This window comes from Papaver somniferum, chromosome 3, assembly GCF_003573695.1.
Source record: "Papaver somniferum cultivar HN1 chromosome 3, ASM357369v1, whole genome shotgun sequence".
In the NCBI taxonomy this organism is placed as follows: Eukaryota; Viridiplantae; Streptophyta; class Magnoliopsida; order Ranunculales; family Papaveraceae; genus Papaver; species Papaver somniferum.
In genome coordinates, this window is record NC_039360.1 from 162712847 (window position 1) to 162728713 (window position 15867).

At 35.5% G+C, this 15867-nt stretch overlaps 1 protein-coding gene across 2 annotated transcripts; it reads left to right on the top strand.

The window, feature by feature from the left end:
* The first annotated feature begins 1388 nt into the window (after positions 1-1388).
* On the top strand, positions 1389-3219 carry LOC113361836 (zinc transporter 1-like). Of its 2 annotated transcripts, XM_026604936.1 has the most exons (4): positions 1389-1557; positions 2140-2203; positions 2343-2515; positions 2637-3219. In XM_026604936.1, the coding sequence occupies exons 3-4, from the start codon at positions 2350-2352 to the stop codon at positions 3056-3058; spliced, it is 588 nt and encodes a 195-aa protein (XP_026460721.1). In that variant the 5' UTR covers positions 1389-1557; positions 2140-2203; positions 2343-2349; the 3' UTR covers positions 3059-3219. The 2 variants fall into 2 exon arrangements, with proteins under 2 accessions (XP_026460721.1, XP_026460720.1); XM_026604935.1 differs by lacking the exon at positions 2140-2203.
* The last annotated feature ends 12648 nt before the right edge of the window (positions 3220-15867 follow it).

Genomic DNA, 15867 nt, shown 5'->3' on the forward strand with positions numbered 1-15867 from the left:
GGTCTTCTTCAAGTCATTGGAGAGTTTTGTGGCAAGGGAATAGCTTAGTAGACGCGTAAAAAGAAGAAAGAGAGGAAATATACGTAACTTGATGTGGAGAGAAAAGGAGAATTTTGGGGAAGATTTAGTGGACCTGTTTAAGTATATATAGATTGTTTCGAGTCATATAGGCGTTATCAAGAGTTAGGGGTCGATTGGGAGGCCAGCAGAGAGGCGCGGGAGGAGTTGCAAGAATTGTACCTGCTGCTGCTGCTGCCATTAACAAAGCTCGAAGAACATGAAGAACACACCTGCAAAGACAGTCGTTTATCAACAGTGACAACCACTAGCATCCGAGGGTCTTAAAAAAACAGCGTCAACAGCAGCAGTGAGGTATTGTTGTTTACAGCAGTGGTATTTTATCGTTCTTCTCTGGACGCTTAAAGAGGGTCGTAGTTTCACTGTATTATATTTTTCACTCTTATAATCATATTTTGAGCATCAAGTATGTATTTTGAGAACATGATTATTATGAGTAGCTAAACCCCAATACTGGGATGATGGAGGAAGCTGTTTTTCAGCCATGTGGTTATTTAAATAATTCTTAATTCACTTTTTGCACCGATTTTAATTGATTTATGATTTCAATTAATTACTTGTGATTTTGTTTGATGGAACATGCTTAGTCCTAGGGATTCTTGATGTGCCATGCTTATCATATACAAGTAATATTTTATGGAATCTAATTTGGCAAAGATAGAGTTAATACTTGTTTTATTTTGAGCTATAATCGCCTAGGATTATTTTCTGAGCCACTTGAATATGAAACACATTGGAATCCTGAGTCCTGGTTCCTCTTGATCTTGTGACATATTGTGTATATATTTTTGTTTTAAAAATCTTTTCAAGTCCGAGTAACGAACTCTTATTTACCGCAATCGAAGTACTACAACAAAAATACTTGGCCTTTAGAAGAGAAGCTCAAAGAGAGGTTGGATTTTCATTCAGTCTCCAACCCATTCTCGCAATCATATCAGAGTTGAAAAGAGTAATATTTAGGAAACCTAATCCTCCATCAGTAATAGACTTACTAAAGGAATCCCATCATTTGAGGTAAACATTTTTAGGGGTATCTATATCTTTTCCTCACCAAAAATCTCTCTGGATTTTGTTAAGATCCTTACAAATTTTCTTGGATAACCTATATTTATACCTTGAAGCTACTTGGGAGCCGGAATACGACGTCAGAGACGACGAGTACCGGAAGCAAAGTTCTTTTTTAGGGGCAAGCATCCTAGTCCAACCCAGTCTACTGGATGTCACGGAAAACTCTAGAAAATTCCTGGCACGTATCAGTATCATTACGGGCTCGTTTTATTTTTTGGCCCGTCTTTGTATTTTCTCTCAAAACAAAGAGAGCAATGGTTCTTGGTGAAGGGAATCGGGGGATAGACTAATTAGGGTTACGTTCGAATGCGAGTGGGTAAACCTAAAATCATCACTTTGAGAATCCATTTTCCTTCTTCATCATCAAGCGACAAGGTGGTTTCACAAATTGGATTTTTAAACTGAAAAGAGGTACGGGGTTTTCTTGAGTGAATGAAGATGAAAATCCCTCTTGTTTTTGCCCTAGTTGTCGAGAGTATTATACCTGTGTTAAACCCTTTCTATGATTTGGTGATTTATGAATGAAATTTTGTTCTTGATACTGATCCTAAGAAAGAAAAAATCCCAAAAATCATACTCCAACGTCTGGTCTTAAGACTATTATGTCGTACTAGCTTGGGGTATTTGCGTGCAAGGGGCGCCAAAATGTGATCAATTATTTTTTTTAACATTTTTTCTGGGCGCTTAAGGCGCCTTGGGCGAGGTGAGACGAGGGGCTTGGCGTCTCGCCTAGCGCCTCACCCAACATAGGGGATGGGTGCTTTAATAATTCCATGATTCATTTATATCAACTACTTAAATGTGCTCGAGTTGGGTATTACCTCCTATTTCATCTAGTCTTGTGTTTATTTGAATTCTGAGCTTGACTTTAGCCGAATTGATTGAATGAACATGGAAACCCCTCTTGTTTAGTTGTCTGAGAGTGTGTTAAACGTCTTTTGATGCCCTTCAAAAATCATGCCCTAACTCTTTTGATGGTCTGATCTTGTTAAGACTCTTATGTTGTAGCTTGGAGTATTTGCTTGCTATCTTGAGTTTTAGAACAAGGAAGGAATGGGTACTATAAATAATTCCTTGATTCACTTATATCAACTGCTTGACATTTTGCTTCACTGAATATTAATTCCACCCTTTATATTTGTAAATGCAATCTTTAGTTTTGATGCTTATAGAATGTATTTTCTGTGATTTCGAAGGTTTATAATGGGAGGAGTTCTATCAATGGAAACCGTTCAATTGACGATCCTTATAATTAACATCTTCATTGGGGCTGCCATTCTGTGCAAGGTTACTTCATTTGCTATGGTTCTCATACTTCTACACTGTGCTTATTCTGGTTTAGAGGGCATAGCAGTCGGAGTTGCAGCAGGTATTCATGCTACTACTACTACTGCATTAAACTACTCTCTTAATTCATGATGTTGAGTCTTAGTTGTTTAAATGTCTGAATGAGATGAGGACAAGTGTTAGTTTTTGTATTTAATTTCCAGGTAACGAAACAGATGCATGGACAAGTTTGTGGAACATGTCACTACTGCGCAAGATAATTATAGCCTTCTCCATGGGAACTGCACTCTTCAAGTTGTTGCCACACAAGCCATACCTTGCATCCGTTGCTTACTTATCTGCAGTCTTTGTTGCAACTCCAATTGGAGTAGCGATAGGTATTCATATTGATACTGCTACACAAGCAAAAGTAGATGAATGGATCTTTGTCATGACTACAGGTTCTATAGACGGAATTTTCGTCTATGACACCGCTCTCACTGTTCTTTCTGGAGACAGCAAACCACAAAAACCTTCTTTCTTAGGGGGATTTGCTTCGGTGCTTCTAGGCGTGGGACTGATGGCTGTGATCTCGTCCTTGGAATCATATTATAACCAGTCCATGTCACGAAACTTACAATCGTAAAACTCTCTCCTTGTTGGTATTTGCTTCGGGGCTTCTAGGTGTGCGAGTGATGGCAATGGCCGTTATATGGGATGTTTCTTAAACTTTAATGTCATGCTTAAGACTCTGTCTGTGTATATCCAAAATTTCCAGTAGTTGTGCAGTAAAAACATGATGTTCGTTAACTTCTCTAATGTCTGTCTGGCTTTTTTGCATGGAAAATTTTTGTTACCTTCTCTGATGTCTTTGGAAATTTTTGTCCGCAAGCTGTAGAGAGTCATTGTGTGCTGAAAGTGCACTTGGCATCGATGTACACAGCTTTTCCTTCACTAACCCGGCACCCAAGTACACTGTTTTTCCTTCACTATCCCTTGTGCGGTGGAAGCTAAAAAATATTCATGTATCACAAATACAAATGACTATTAGTCAGCTTCGAAAAGGGGAAAAAAGTCTATATAAACTACTCTGCTTCACTATTGTGTACTGTGTATTATTCAGTTATTCGATAGCTTATGGTTCTCTTGCCAGGAATTATGCGCTGGACGAACTACTTTTCAAAAAAATGATGTAATCTTAAACGATGAAATCTTAATCCAGTGACATATAACCTTCTTAAACTGTGTCAAGTTCTCTTGATCCTGACATTATCTGAATGATCTCAACCCTTTGTCTATGAAGTTGACTAGGACTACTAGGTAATACCCAACGGAACCAGCTTCAATGATCTTTTCAATCTTAGCTTCACTAAGGGCAAGAATCACGACATTCAGATGACTTTATCCTACTATTTTTAGCTTTGGATACAGAAGGAGCTTTGTAGAGATGAAAATACCAAGTCAATTAACAATTTAAATGAACCAAAAAGAGCATAAAATTGAATAACAAGCAGAAGTCATTTAAAATGGAAATCACAAAATTAGAACCAAAAATTCAACCAATACTTTTATAATCAAAACATAAAAGTATCTATAACAAGTTTTAACACAAAAATCTAGAAGAAAAAAGAAAGAAATCAAATACTCACTTGTTACCAGATTTATTGGTGCTAGTCTTTGGTATTCAAGCAGGCTATAAAACGATTTTTAGAAGCAAACAAATTTATTTTTTGTGAAACTAAAAGCATCAAACGAGAGGAATTATATTTGAAAAACACTTTTAAAAAATTGTAACCACTTTCATGATGGAAATCCATTCAAGGTTCATGGGGCGTTTGGAACTTTAGATACACCTCAAAAAGTTGTTTTTCGATTTCTAAAAATTAGTCTGGCGATAAGATTTTAAAATAACTTTTAGATGCAAAAAAATTTAGTCTTTGTGAAGTGAATAGCATCGAACGACCGATGATTATATTTGGGAAACTCTTTTAAGATATTGTAACAACTTTCATATTGGAATTCCGCTCAAAGTATGTAGGGTGTTCGGAACTTTAGATACACCTTGAAAGGTTGGTTCTCGACTTAGATTATATTTGGGCACTTCTTTTAAGATATTGTAACAACTTTCATATGGAATTCAACTCAAATGTAGGGTGTTTGGAACTTTAGATACACCTTGAAAGGTTGATTCTCGACTTTTAGAAGTTAGTTTGGCAATATAACTTTAAAATGGCTTTTAGATGCAGAAAATTTCTTTACTCCATAACAAAGATAAGTTTTTCTTCACGTTGTCTTCACTTGCACTGCACTCATTAATCGGTTGTGTATTCGAAGGAAAATAAGATAGTATTTCTTAAGTTTAAAATATTTTAAAAAAATATGTCAAATGTATTTAGGCTTGTATATAGTACATTTCTTTTGAGTTTTAGTTAGTGGGCAGGATCCGATGACATGGTTATATGGATATTATCATGACATGGGATGCCATTTATTCTACAGAACCAAAAAGATAATAAGTCTGACGCTAGTTTTTTGGTGATATCTATTTATTGTGAACTTTGCTCTTCTATAAAAATGATATCAATCAATTCAGACACGTATAAGACTAACATCTACCATTTTAAGTAACATATGTTACGGATGAAATTAAGATTTCTGGATGGTGAAGTTTCGCATTTCGGGATACTATTATTTTTGGTGGGAATGTAAAGATTCATATAAGGAACATGTCGCCGAAAATTTAGCTTCAAATTTATTGTCGTTTGGGTTTTGCAGAAAAAATGGTATCACCATGTCATGATAATGTCAATATAACCATGTCATCGGATCCTTCCCCATTAGTTAATAATGATAACTTATATCAACATGTATTACATTATACATTTTCAGAATATATCTGATATTATTAGGAAATAGAGTATATTTGTCTATTCTAGGAAAGTTAAATACGTGCAATTCACGTTTTTGTCTTGAAGGACAAGACTTGAATGTATAAATACCACGTTGATTTAATGAGAAATCCATAACTTGTCGAGAACTTGTCATGGTCTCGAGAGCCTGATTAAAACCCTAAACTTAAACCTAAATTTTTCTTTCAAGGTCTCGAAACAGAGTGGGGAACATGATACAGAGTCCTCAAAAGGAACAAAAGGAAAAGACACAGACTATGATTTTCCGAAGAAAAATCCGGTATACCATCTTGGATCTAGTGATGGTCCTGGTATTCTAATTACTCTGATCACTTTAAATGGAACAAACTATGATGAATGGGATAGAGCCATTAGAAGGTCTTTGATAGCTAAACGGAAGTTTGGGTTTGTTGATGGTACCATTAAAGAACCAACATACCCTGAACAGTTGGAAGAATGGATCGTTGTACACTCAATGGTGGTTTCATGGATTAATAACACGTTGGATTCTTCAATCAGATCCACGTTAAGAGATTATGATGACGCGAGTCTTCTATGGACACACTTAAAGAACCGATTTTGTGTTGTCAGTGGCACAAGAATCTGTCAACTCAAATCTTCTTTGAGTGAGTGTAAACAAGGAAAGTCTGAGAGTGTTGCTGTCTATTATGGACGATTAAACAAAATCTGGAATGAGTTGGTGACATATATGAAAATCCCACAATGCAAGTATGGTCTGGGTACCTGTAATATTGCAACTCAGTTAACTAACTTGCGAGAATAAGATTATCTCCACTATTTTTTGATTGCCCTGGATGGTATGTACAGCTCACTACGTGAACAATTGTTAGCACGAGAACCTTTACCACTATTGATGCTGCCTATCAAGATGGGGTGAATTCTGAAAGATTGAGAATGGGAGATGTTCTTCTATCTAAAGAGGTGCAGGAGAATGTGATGGAGTTTAAAGTGCAGCTTGACCAGACAGCAACTACAAGCACTTATGATGCTACGAAGTTTTGTAAGCACTGTAATAGAGTTGGACATTCTGAAGATGGGTGTTTCCAGATCATAGGTTAACTTGAATGATGGGGTGAACGATCCCGTGGAGGCAATGGTGGAAGAGGAGTTACCATAAGTGGAAGAACTGGTGGTAGGGGTCGTGGTAATTATGCATCAGGCAGAGGTGGCAGAGGTTATGGCAGTGTCAGTACGGTGCAGGATAATAATATGAATGTACCAGCAGCACACCATGGTACTACTTCTGCAGATGGAGCTGGCTTGGTTGGCGTAATAGCGACACAACTTCAACAAATGCTAGATTATTTGAGTTCAAACAAATCTAAACTTCAATTGCAAGGTAAACAAAATCGTACTTCCTGGATTGTGGATACAGGGGATGTGAATCATATCACATGTAACATTGCTAACATGATAAAAGTAAAAGAAATTACGGCATGCTCAGTAGGCTTGCCAGATGGGAAGTATGTGAATTCTGATAAAATAGGAACTGTGATTGTTCCTGGTGGTTTGAAGCTTCACAATGTTCTTTATGTTCCTCAAATAACATGTAATCTGATCTTGGTCACACAGATGATCGATGAGTTAGCATGTGTTGTGCAATGTACTAACAATTTATGTCTTATACAGGACCGGTTGAAGAGGAAGGTGATTGGAGTGGGCGAGCGACAAGGTGGACTATATCTGTTTCGTGGTGTTCCTTCAGTTAAGGTACTTGCAGTTCGGAGAGATTCGTACGAGCTATGGCGTCAAAGAATGAGACATCCATCTGAGAAAGTATTACAAAAGATACAAGTTATGAGGAGGTTAGTTAGGAAGAATAATAATGCTTGTGATATTTGTCCACGAGCAAAACATTGTAGAAGTAGTTTTCCTAATAGTCAGAGTAAAGCTAGATGCATATTTGAATTGGTTCATTTGGATTTATGGGGGCCTTACAAGACACCCTCTTCTTGTGGTGCTCATTATTTTTTAACAATAGTTGATGAAATTTCAAGAGGTGTGTGGATTTATTTAATCAAGAATAAAACTGAGAATTGGTCTTCCTTAACTTTATTGCTCTTATTAAACGTCAATTTAACAAGGAAATCGGAAATGTTAGAAGTGACAACGGAACAAAATTTAATGCTTTGCGTGGCTATTTTAAGACTAATGGAATTTTTTTTGAGACGTCTTGTGTTAGCACACCCCAAAAAATGGGAGAGTTGAGAGAAAACATCAGCATATAATGAATGTTCCTAGAGCTTTGAGATTTCAAGCTAATTTGCCAATAAAATTTTGGGGGGAGTGTGCATTGACTGCAGTATACTTGATTAATCGAACACCAACACCTATACTCAACAACAAGACTCCATATGAAATTATGTTTGGAAAGTTACCTCCATATGATCAGTTGAAAGTGTTTGGATGTTTGTGTTATGTGCATAATCAAAATAGTAAAGGAGATAAGTTTGCAAGCCGAGGAAGAAGGTGTGTATTTCTTGGCTATCCATTTGGTAAAAATGCGTGGCAAGTATATGACTTAGACACAAAACAATTTTTGGTGTCAAGAGATGTAGATTTTTATGAACAACAGTTTCCATATATGAAAATCAATGTTGAGGAGTCAAATAATATTGCTCCATCAAGTATGGAAACGTGTTGGAGTGATGATGAGTATATAGAAGAAGTACGGTTTCCTAGAGAAGTTATTGAAACTCAGCAGCCTAAGACGCAGCAACAACAAATAAGTGATGAAACACAGCTTGGTATTGAATGTGCAACAGAAGATTTGCAAAGAAGTGCTCAAGAACATCATGAGGAAACTGAACAGGATGATTCATCAAATGAAACTTCGGCTAAAGTTGTGATTGATAATAACAACAGTGAGATGGGTAAAGGAAAGCGTCAGAAATTTCCTTCTAGCAGACTAAAAGGTTTTGTGACGCATACAGTATGTGAGAATAGTCTACCTTCCACTCAACCTACACAATCATCAACCTCAGCTACGCCTTATCCTTTGACATATTATGTTAGTTGTCATCGTTTTTCCGCTGTGCATAGAAAATACATTGCAGCTATAACGGCTTGAAATGAACCCAAGAGCTTCAAAGAAGTTATGAAGCATCCAGGTTGGAAAAAAACCATGGCTGAAGAAATAAGATCTCTTGAAGAACAAGGAACATGGGAATTTGAAGAATTACCACCTGGTAAGAAGGCATTAGGAAGTAAATGGATTTATACTGAGAAGCGTGATGAAAATGGGAATTTAATACGTCTAAAAGCAAGATTGGTGATATTTGGTAATCATCAAGCTGAAGGATTGGATTATAATGAAACATTTGCGCCAGTGGCAGAGATGACAACAGATCGGACTTTTCTAGCTGTTGCAGCAGTTAAGAATTGGGAAGTGCATCAAATGATGTACATAATGCATTTCTTCATGGTGATTTGGAGGAAGAAGTGTATATGAAGATACCTCCATGGTTTGCCAGAGGAAATTCTAATATGGTTTGTAGAATGAAAAAATTATTATATGGTCTAAAACAGGTGCCTAGGTGTTGGTTTGTAAAGTTTCCACAGCCTTGAAGAATTATGGTTTTAAACAATCGTATTCATATTATTCTCTTTTTACTATGACAAAAGGAAAAATGCAACTTAATGTCTTAGTTTATGTGGATGATCTGATTGTGGCAGGAAGTGATCTTGTTGGACTTCATAATTTTAAAACTTATTTGGGACAGTGTTTCAAGATGAAGGATTTGGCAAAATTGAAATATTTCTTAGGATTGGAGGTGGCTCATAGCAAACAAGGTTTCTACATATGCCAGAGTAAATATGCATTAGATATCATAATGGAGACATGACTATTGGGTGTTAAACCTGCAAAATTCCCAATGGAGACGAATCATCAACTGGCGTTGGCAAAGGGCAAAATTCTTGAAGATGTGGAAAAGTATAAAAGTTTGGTTGGTCGTTTAATTTATCTGTCAGTGACAAGACCATATCTGGCTTACTTAGTGCATATTTTATCACAGTTTATGCAATAACCAAGAATGGAGCATTGGGAAGCAGCACTTCGTGTAGTCAGATATTTGAAGAAGAGCCCTGGACAAGGAATTTTGTTGCGTTCTGATAGTAGTCTTAATTTAAAAGGATGGTGTGATTCATATTGGGAGAGCTGTCGATTGACTATACGTTCATTAACAGGATGGTTTGTTCTTCTTGGTTTTTCTCCTGTTTCTTGGAAGACTAAAAAGCAACACACAGTGTCACGTTCCTCAGCAGAAGCTGAATACATATCTATGGCGGCAGTGACATGTAAATTGAAGTGGTTGAAACAGTTACTTGGTGATTTAGGAGTTCATCATACTCATGGGATGAATCTCTTTTGTGATAGTCAATCAGCATTATATATTGCTCAGAATCCAGTGTTTCATGAGCGAACAAAACATATAAAAGTGGATTGTCATCTGGTTAGAGATGCCATTATAAGGAAGATTATATCACCCTTCTACACTCCTACAACGGTACAATTGGCTGATATCTTCACAAAAGCATTAGGGAAAGCTCATTTTCAGTTTCTTTTGTCCAAGATGGGAATTCGTGATCTGCATGCTCCATCTTGAGGGAGGGTATTAGGAAATAGAGTATATTTGTCTATTCTAGGAAAGTTAGATACGTGAAATTCACGTATTTTGTCTTGCAGTACAAGACTTGAATGTATAAATACCACATTGATTTAATGAGAAACCCAGAACTTGTCGAGAACTTTTCAGATAAACTCTATAAATCGTATTACCTTGATGCATTTAATATATGTAACGGTACTTGTTGATGATAAAATTCTCATATACTTAAGACACATGCAACAACTATAGATATATGTGATATTCTGATATGATGATAGGTTTAGATATCATCATAACAACTATAGATATATGTAACTTAAACATGAAAAGAAATATAGAGTTGATGCCATGAATTTTAAGAAGAAACAACATCCACAGTGAATTCTCTGTACATAATTTCATTAACTTAGGTAGTAAGAGACAAGGAATTGCAAGTCATTTTTGGATATTGGAGACTAAATATCACACGAAGACATCATTTGAAGGACTTCATCACAAGTTAGTAATAGAGAATATGATTTTCTTTTTGGACTCTTTTCCCACCTCTCTATCTTTTGAAACAAAGTCGAAAACTTTAGTATTGACTGAATTTCAAATAAAGAATTTGTGACGGACTAGCAACCTTTTTCTTATCTAAATTCGAAGCTAAGTTTGAGAGGAAGATCACAAACGATTTAAAAAGAGTCTAGGTTCGCAAACCTAATATTTGAGTTCGTGAACTTAAATTTAGTAGTTTATACTACTAACGTGTGACAGACCGGAAAATTAAGTCTTTGGCGCGTTGCCCCGCATGCCGTAACTCTCCCGGTGCGCCATGATGAAGCTACGATTCGGTCCTCAAAGCTAGGAAAATGCACGTCCATATGCCCTTGCAAGCATGCTCGTGGAGCATGATGCAGCTAACTTAGCTTCCACACCGTTCCAACTCACCCTTGATCCGCAAAGGGTTTATTAAGAAAATAAAAACTTTATTAAAATGGGAAAAATGCCCTTTTGAGGCCCTAAGAATTGGAATTTGGCTATATTCTGGTGACCATGTAGATCTATAGATCTACATGTCTTAATCTTTGGGCCGTTTCCCATCAAAATGGACTCCTCTTGAGCTAAATTACGACACTCGGGTTTTTAGCCTCCAAATAGGCTATAGCCTTCTCTTCATAGCTTGATAGGAAGTATGAGCATCCACTTGCTGGCATGCAACTAAGCCTCATCAAGATTGACCATAATCATCTCTTTCATTGAGCTACCGAGCTTAGATGATATGAGGAGTAAATCTGGCGCAATCATCTCACAATTATATGATATGAGCGACAACGTGCTGGACCGGCAATGCTGCAACTCATTGCGTCTGCCTACATACCATTCCTACTCTAAAGGGGTCAAGCACAGACCGTATTTCATCCTCGAAGGCACATCAACTCGTTTGTAAGGTCGTGGCCTAGAAAAAATGGTAATGGCCTGGTCCGTATAGGCCATTCCGTCATGATGCAAAATGATTATGCATCATCGGGTCCGCGACACGACATAGTGATGCCTAAGCATCAAATGCCCTCTTTGCAAGGCTGCGCAATTATAAATGAGCCTTAGGCATCATTTATACTCTTTCATCTAAGCTGTGAAGCTTACTTGGTACATACTCTGCATATGCACCTTCAACCAACTACCCCTCCCTATATATGTCTTAATGGAATTTATACAAGTATGGAAAGGGGACCAAATTAACATGCTTGATTCACTGTTCATTCGCAATGATTGCGTTACTTGGCAATGATTGTGTTCATTCGCAATGATTGTGTTACTTCGCAATGATTGTGTTCATTCGCAATGATTGCTTTACTTCGCAATGATTGCGCAACACTCGTTCGTCCAGCCCTCTCTGGCCTGATGCACAATGATTGTGCGATATTAGTTATAAGCCAATAGCTTTCATAATGCGTAATGATTACGATGCAAGATCAAGACCAGCTACCCAACTGTCCCAATGCATCATTTGATGTGAGATTTGTCTCTTAGCCAAATGTCAAACATAATGTGTCATTTTGACGCGGTATTGGCCTTAAGACAATCTATCTCTTACCAACCAACGGAAGCTTTGGATGAAGCTTCATCCCATGCCATGGCGCATCTTTTAGCATGCTCCATGCTAAAAACACGGGATGTTACATAACGACTTTTAGTCACTTAAGTTCACCAACCTAAAAGCATAAAGAACTTGATTGAAGCCTAAAAGTTTATTCACTGTGATCCTTGTTGTTTGAACTAACTTCACCAACTGTTTTAAGAGTGAGTGGTAATATGACCTTCAACATGGGTTTTTTGGTTGTTACTTTCTTGTAATGAAATAAAACTAAACTGTATATGAGGTCATAATTCCTGCTAATTTGTTTGTGTTATAAAATTAAAGATTGATTTGTATGTTTCGTTGAACAATTACTTGAATCGCACTACGTATTGTTAGAATCACAATACAAAATTCATTAGAATAAAAACAAACATCACTGCATCGACCAAACATCATTGCATTAACCCTATTATTTCTTTCATATTGCGCTTCCCATCAAATATCATATATACAATCAACCTTTAACGGAAATCTCCATTTATTAGATAATATTTATTTACAAGTTATCTTTGAGTTTTGGACCATAAATTATCCTAATACTTGTAACAAGTTAATCAAACTTAGACAATATCTACAAAATAAACACCATGATAATCTTACTATGGTTGCATTAATAAGTATATTTTCTGATGATACCATGATGAAATAGATAAAATATCCTTAACATCTTAAATTTTTTACTGTACGCACTAAGACTAAATTGATTATGAAAAAGATTTTTATAAATTAAAAACACAATAATTTTATTCGGAAAAAGGTGAAATAATATATATAATGTGGGACGTGATTTTTTATCACACCATATGTAGAATTGTGATATCTTGCCAATGGAAGGAGAACGTGAAGCTTCGCGTACATCATATGAACTTGACTGCCTCTAGTGCTTTCTCGATCAAAGATGTACCAAGATGTTTCATGGAGTCTTACACAAAAAGCATCCTCAATCACAGGCCTCTTGTTATTCAAGTATACCAATCATGAGCCGTAGAGTGATCGCTATCAAAATCAAGAGCTTCCACATCATCACACAAATCAGTGTTGTCGTGGATACTAGCAGCAACCTGTGCAAGAATGATTGATAAGTATAAGAATGTCAAATTATTAACACTGAAGGATATGTACAAGAATGTCCAAAAATAAATAAACTAACCTGCTCTCTTTAATTAATTATCCATTCCTCATCTACAACTGCTGGACTAAAGTACTGAGTGCAACAAACTTTTCCTTTAGATCCTTTGACATTAAATCCTTGTCTTTACACTCATCTACTTTGTCTTGTAAATCATGCATGTTGATATTGGTTGTTAGAAGCGCGAGATAAACATGAATCTTAAAAGTAATGTATAAGTTATTACGAATACAAACTGCATTCAACAATCCAAGTAGTACCTTGAGGAGAATGTTAAGCGAAACACATGGATCATCACTTTTTTTACATCAGTAAGTGACCTGATTTCATACCAATGTCTCTTTGCATGCGCATCTACTTATGATAATACATATGCCATATCTTTACGACTGTGTAACATATTTTCAAGTTTAGCTATCATCGAGTTTCTTCCACAAAGAGACATTACATGGGGGTTACCAGTGGAAAAGTTGCATCAAACTGAATTAGGTGAAGTATTTTCCACTGAAATAAGTTCTATCAGGAAATCATATGAAACAGTAATAGAAAACTCGTAACAAATTTGATTCTCCAACTGCATACAAACATGGTCAATTTCAGATTCCTATTTTCCATCCGACCAATCAATAATTAACAAGATACAATGAGATAAAAATGAATATCCTACTCCAGATTTAACTTTCCACAACCTAAATTAACAATATATGTTTCTATTTAAGATAATTTTAACAATCATAAACTGCATAGTACCTAAATGAGTAACCAAAATCCGAAGCACTACTCAACTGAAAATTCAACAAACCTATTGATTTTTATAGATGAAGCAAGATAATAATTCCAAAATAAGAATATAAATTTGTAATACATTTAATTGTAAGTCAATGCGAGGAGTAATCCTTTGCTATAATCCTCTCAGCAACGTATAGATGCATGGGAGTAATAAAAAGAAGGAGCATATGAGTAATTTACAAAGCAATTTACCTGATCTTTTTATTCCTTATAGTTTCAGATTCTTTCTTTATATTTGCAAGCACAATTTCCATCGCGTCCATCTTATAAATTATAAAAAGTCACAAGTATGTATGTTAAGAAGTATGCCAATCTTTAATACACAAAATGAATATCAGTCTCAAAAAAAAATGTGAACATATGCTTCTTTTTGTTGTTCATATTTTGAACTGACTTTCCCGTACCATATCTTAAATTTTACGTTCAGTGTATTCATCAACTCCTACAAGTTTAGAAAAAGAAAAGATGTTAGTAAGCATAATCCGCATTCACGACAAGAAAAGAAATAATATAAAACATTTTTATCAAATTTTCAAACCTTAACAAAATAATCTCCATTTCTTGCACCATTGTGGAATATTCCATCTCCAGGTGTTTCCGAGCTACTAGTTTTGTTCAGCTATAAATCCCGATTCTAGACTTCGAGAACCAAATTTTTGTGTCTCAAGGTTTAACTAGTTTATTTTGATTTGTTCAAATAATCTTGAATTCTTGAAGTGGTGAGATGTTCGATAAAATGTGTTACAGTGATATTTAAGAACGGGAAAGTATACTATACGGTCAATTTACTTTATCTTTAAAGCACATTGTTGAAAGATATTAAAATAAACTCATTTAGAGTAATTTATTTTACTTCTAAGGCCTTTTAAATGTATACAAGTTCGACCCTCAAGGTTTCTGCAACTTTCTCTTCAACACACTCATAACATCAAAATTTATCGGTTTTAAGACCAATAATGCCAAATCTACTTGGTAAATATACCTCAATGATTTCGTCCTTTGAAATTGTATGCAGATGTGAATACTTGATACCTGAACCGAATCAAATAAGTTAAGTGTTTTAATTAAAGTAGCTAGTACAAACCAAAGTTTGATAATTAGAATACACAAGTGTATAACTTCTGCTCCTAGATAACTAAGAACTTGGACGCCATCGCTTTTAAAAGTGAGTATCCTGGTATAACAGGAGTTGAAAATGTCATGTAATAAATTCACACATTATATATATTATTTCACATTTTTCCAAAAAAAAAGTATCACATAAATGATTGATGTGTTTCTAACGTATAAGAATTTCCTTTCATAATTGAGTTAGTGTTAATGCATATAATTAAGATATTAAAGATACTTTATCGAGTTTATCATGATATTTTCTGAAAATATATTTTGTGAACATGCATAATAAGGATTATCATATTGTTTTTATTTAGTATATTCTTTTCTAAGTTTGATTAACTTGTTACATTAGGATAATTTGGGCCACACAACTCGAATATAACTTGTAAAGAAATTTTGTCTAATAGGTGAACATTCGAGTTAAAGGTCGATGTTGTGATATATTTTAGGGAAAATACAGTATGAAATAAATAATAGGGTCAACGCAATGATGTTTGGTCGATGTGGTAATGTTTTTTCTCATCTCGGAAAATTCTTTATTGTGATTCTAACCAATACGTAGTACGACTCAAGTAATCGCACAATGAAAAATACAACCCATTATTTCATTTCATAACACAAACACAATAACTGGAATCATAACTTGGTCTACAGTTTAGTTTAGAATTTGAATAACATAAAGATTTATTTCATTGTAAGAAAATAACAACCAAAAACTCCATGTTGAAGGTTATATTCTCACTCATGTACCCTTAATAC

Excerpts from the sequence above, each read along its gene's own strand:
- LOC113361836 (XM_026604936.1), top strand. The coding sequence starts at position 2,350 with ATGGGAGGAGTTCTATCAATGGAAACCGTTCAATTGACGATCCTTATA. Across the intron at positions 2,516-2,636 it reads AGCAGTCGGAGTTGCAGCAG|GTAACGAAACAGATGCATGG; the intron begins GTATTCATGCTA and ends TTTAATTTCCAG.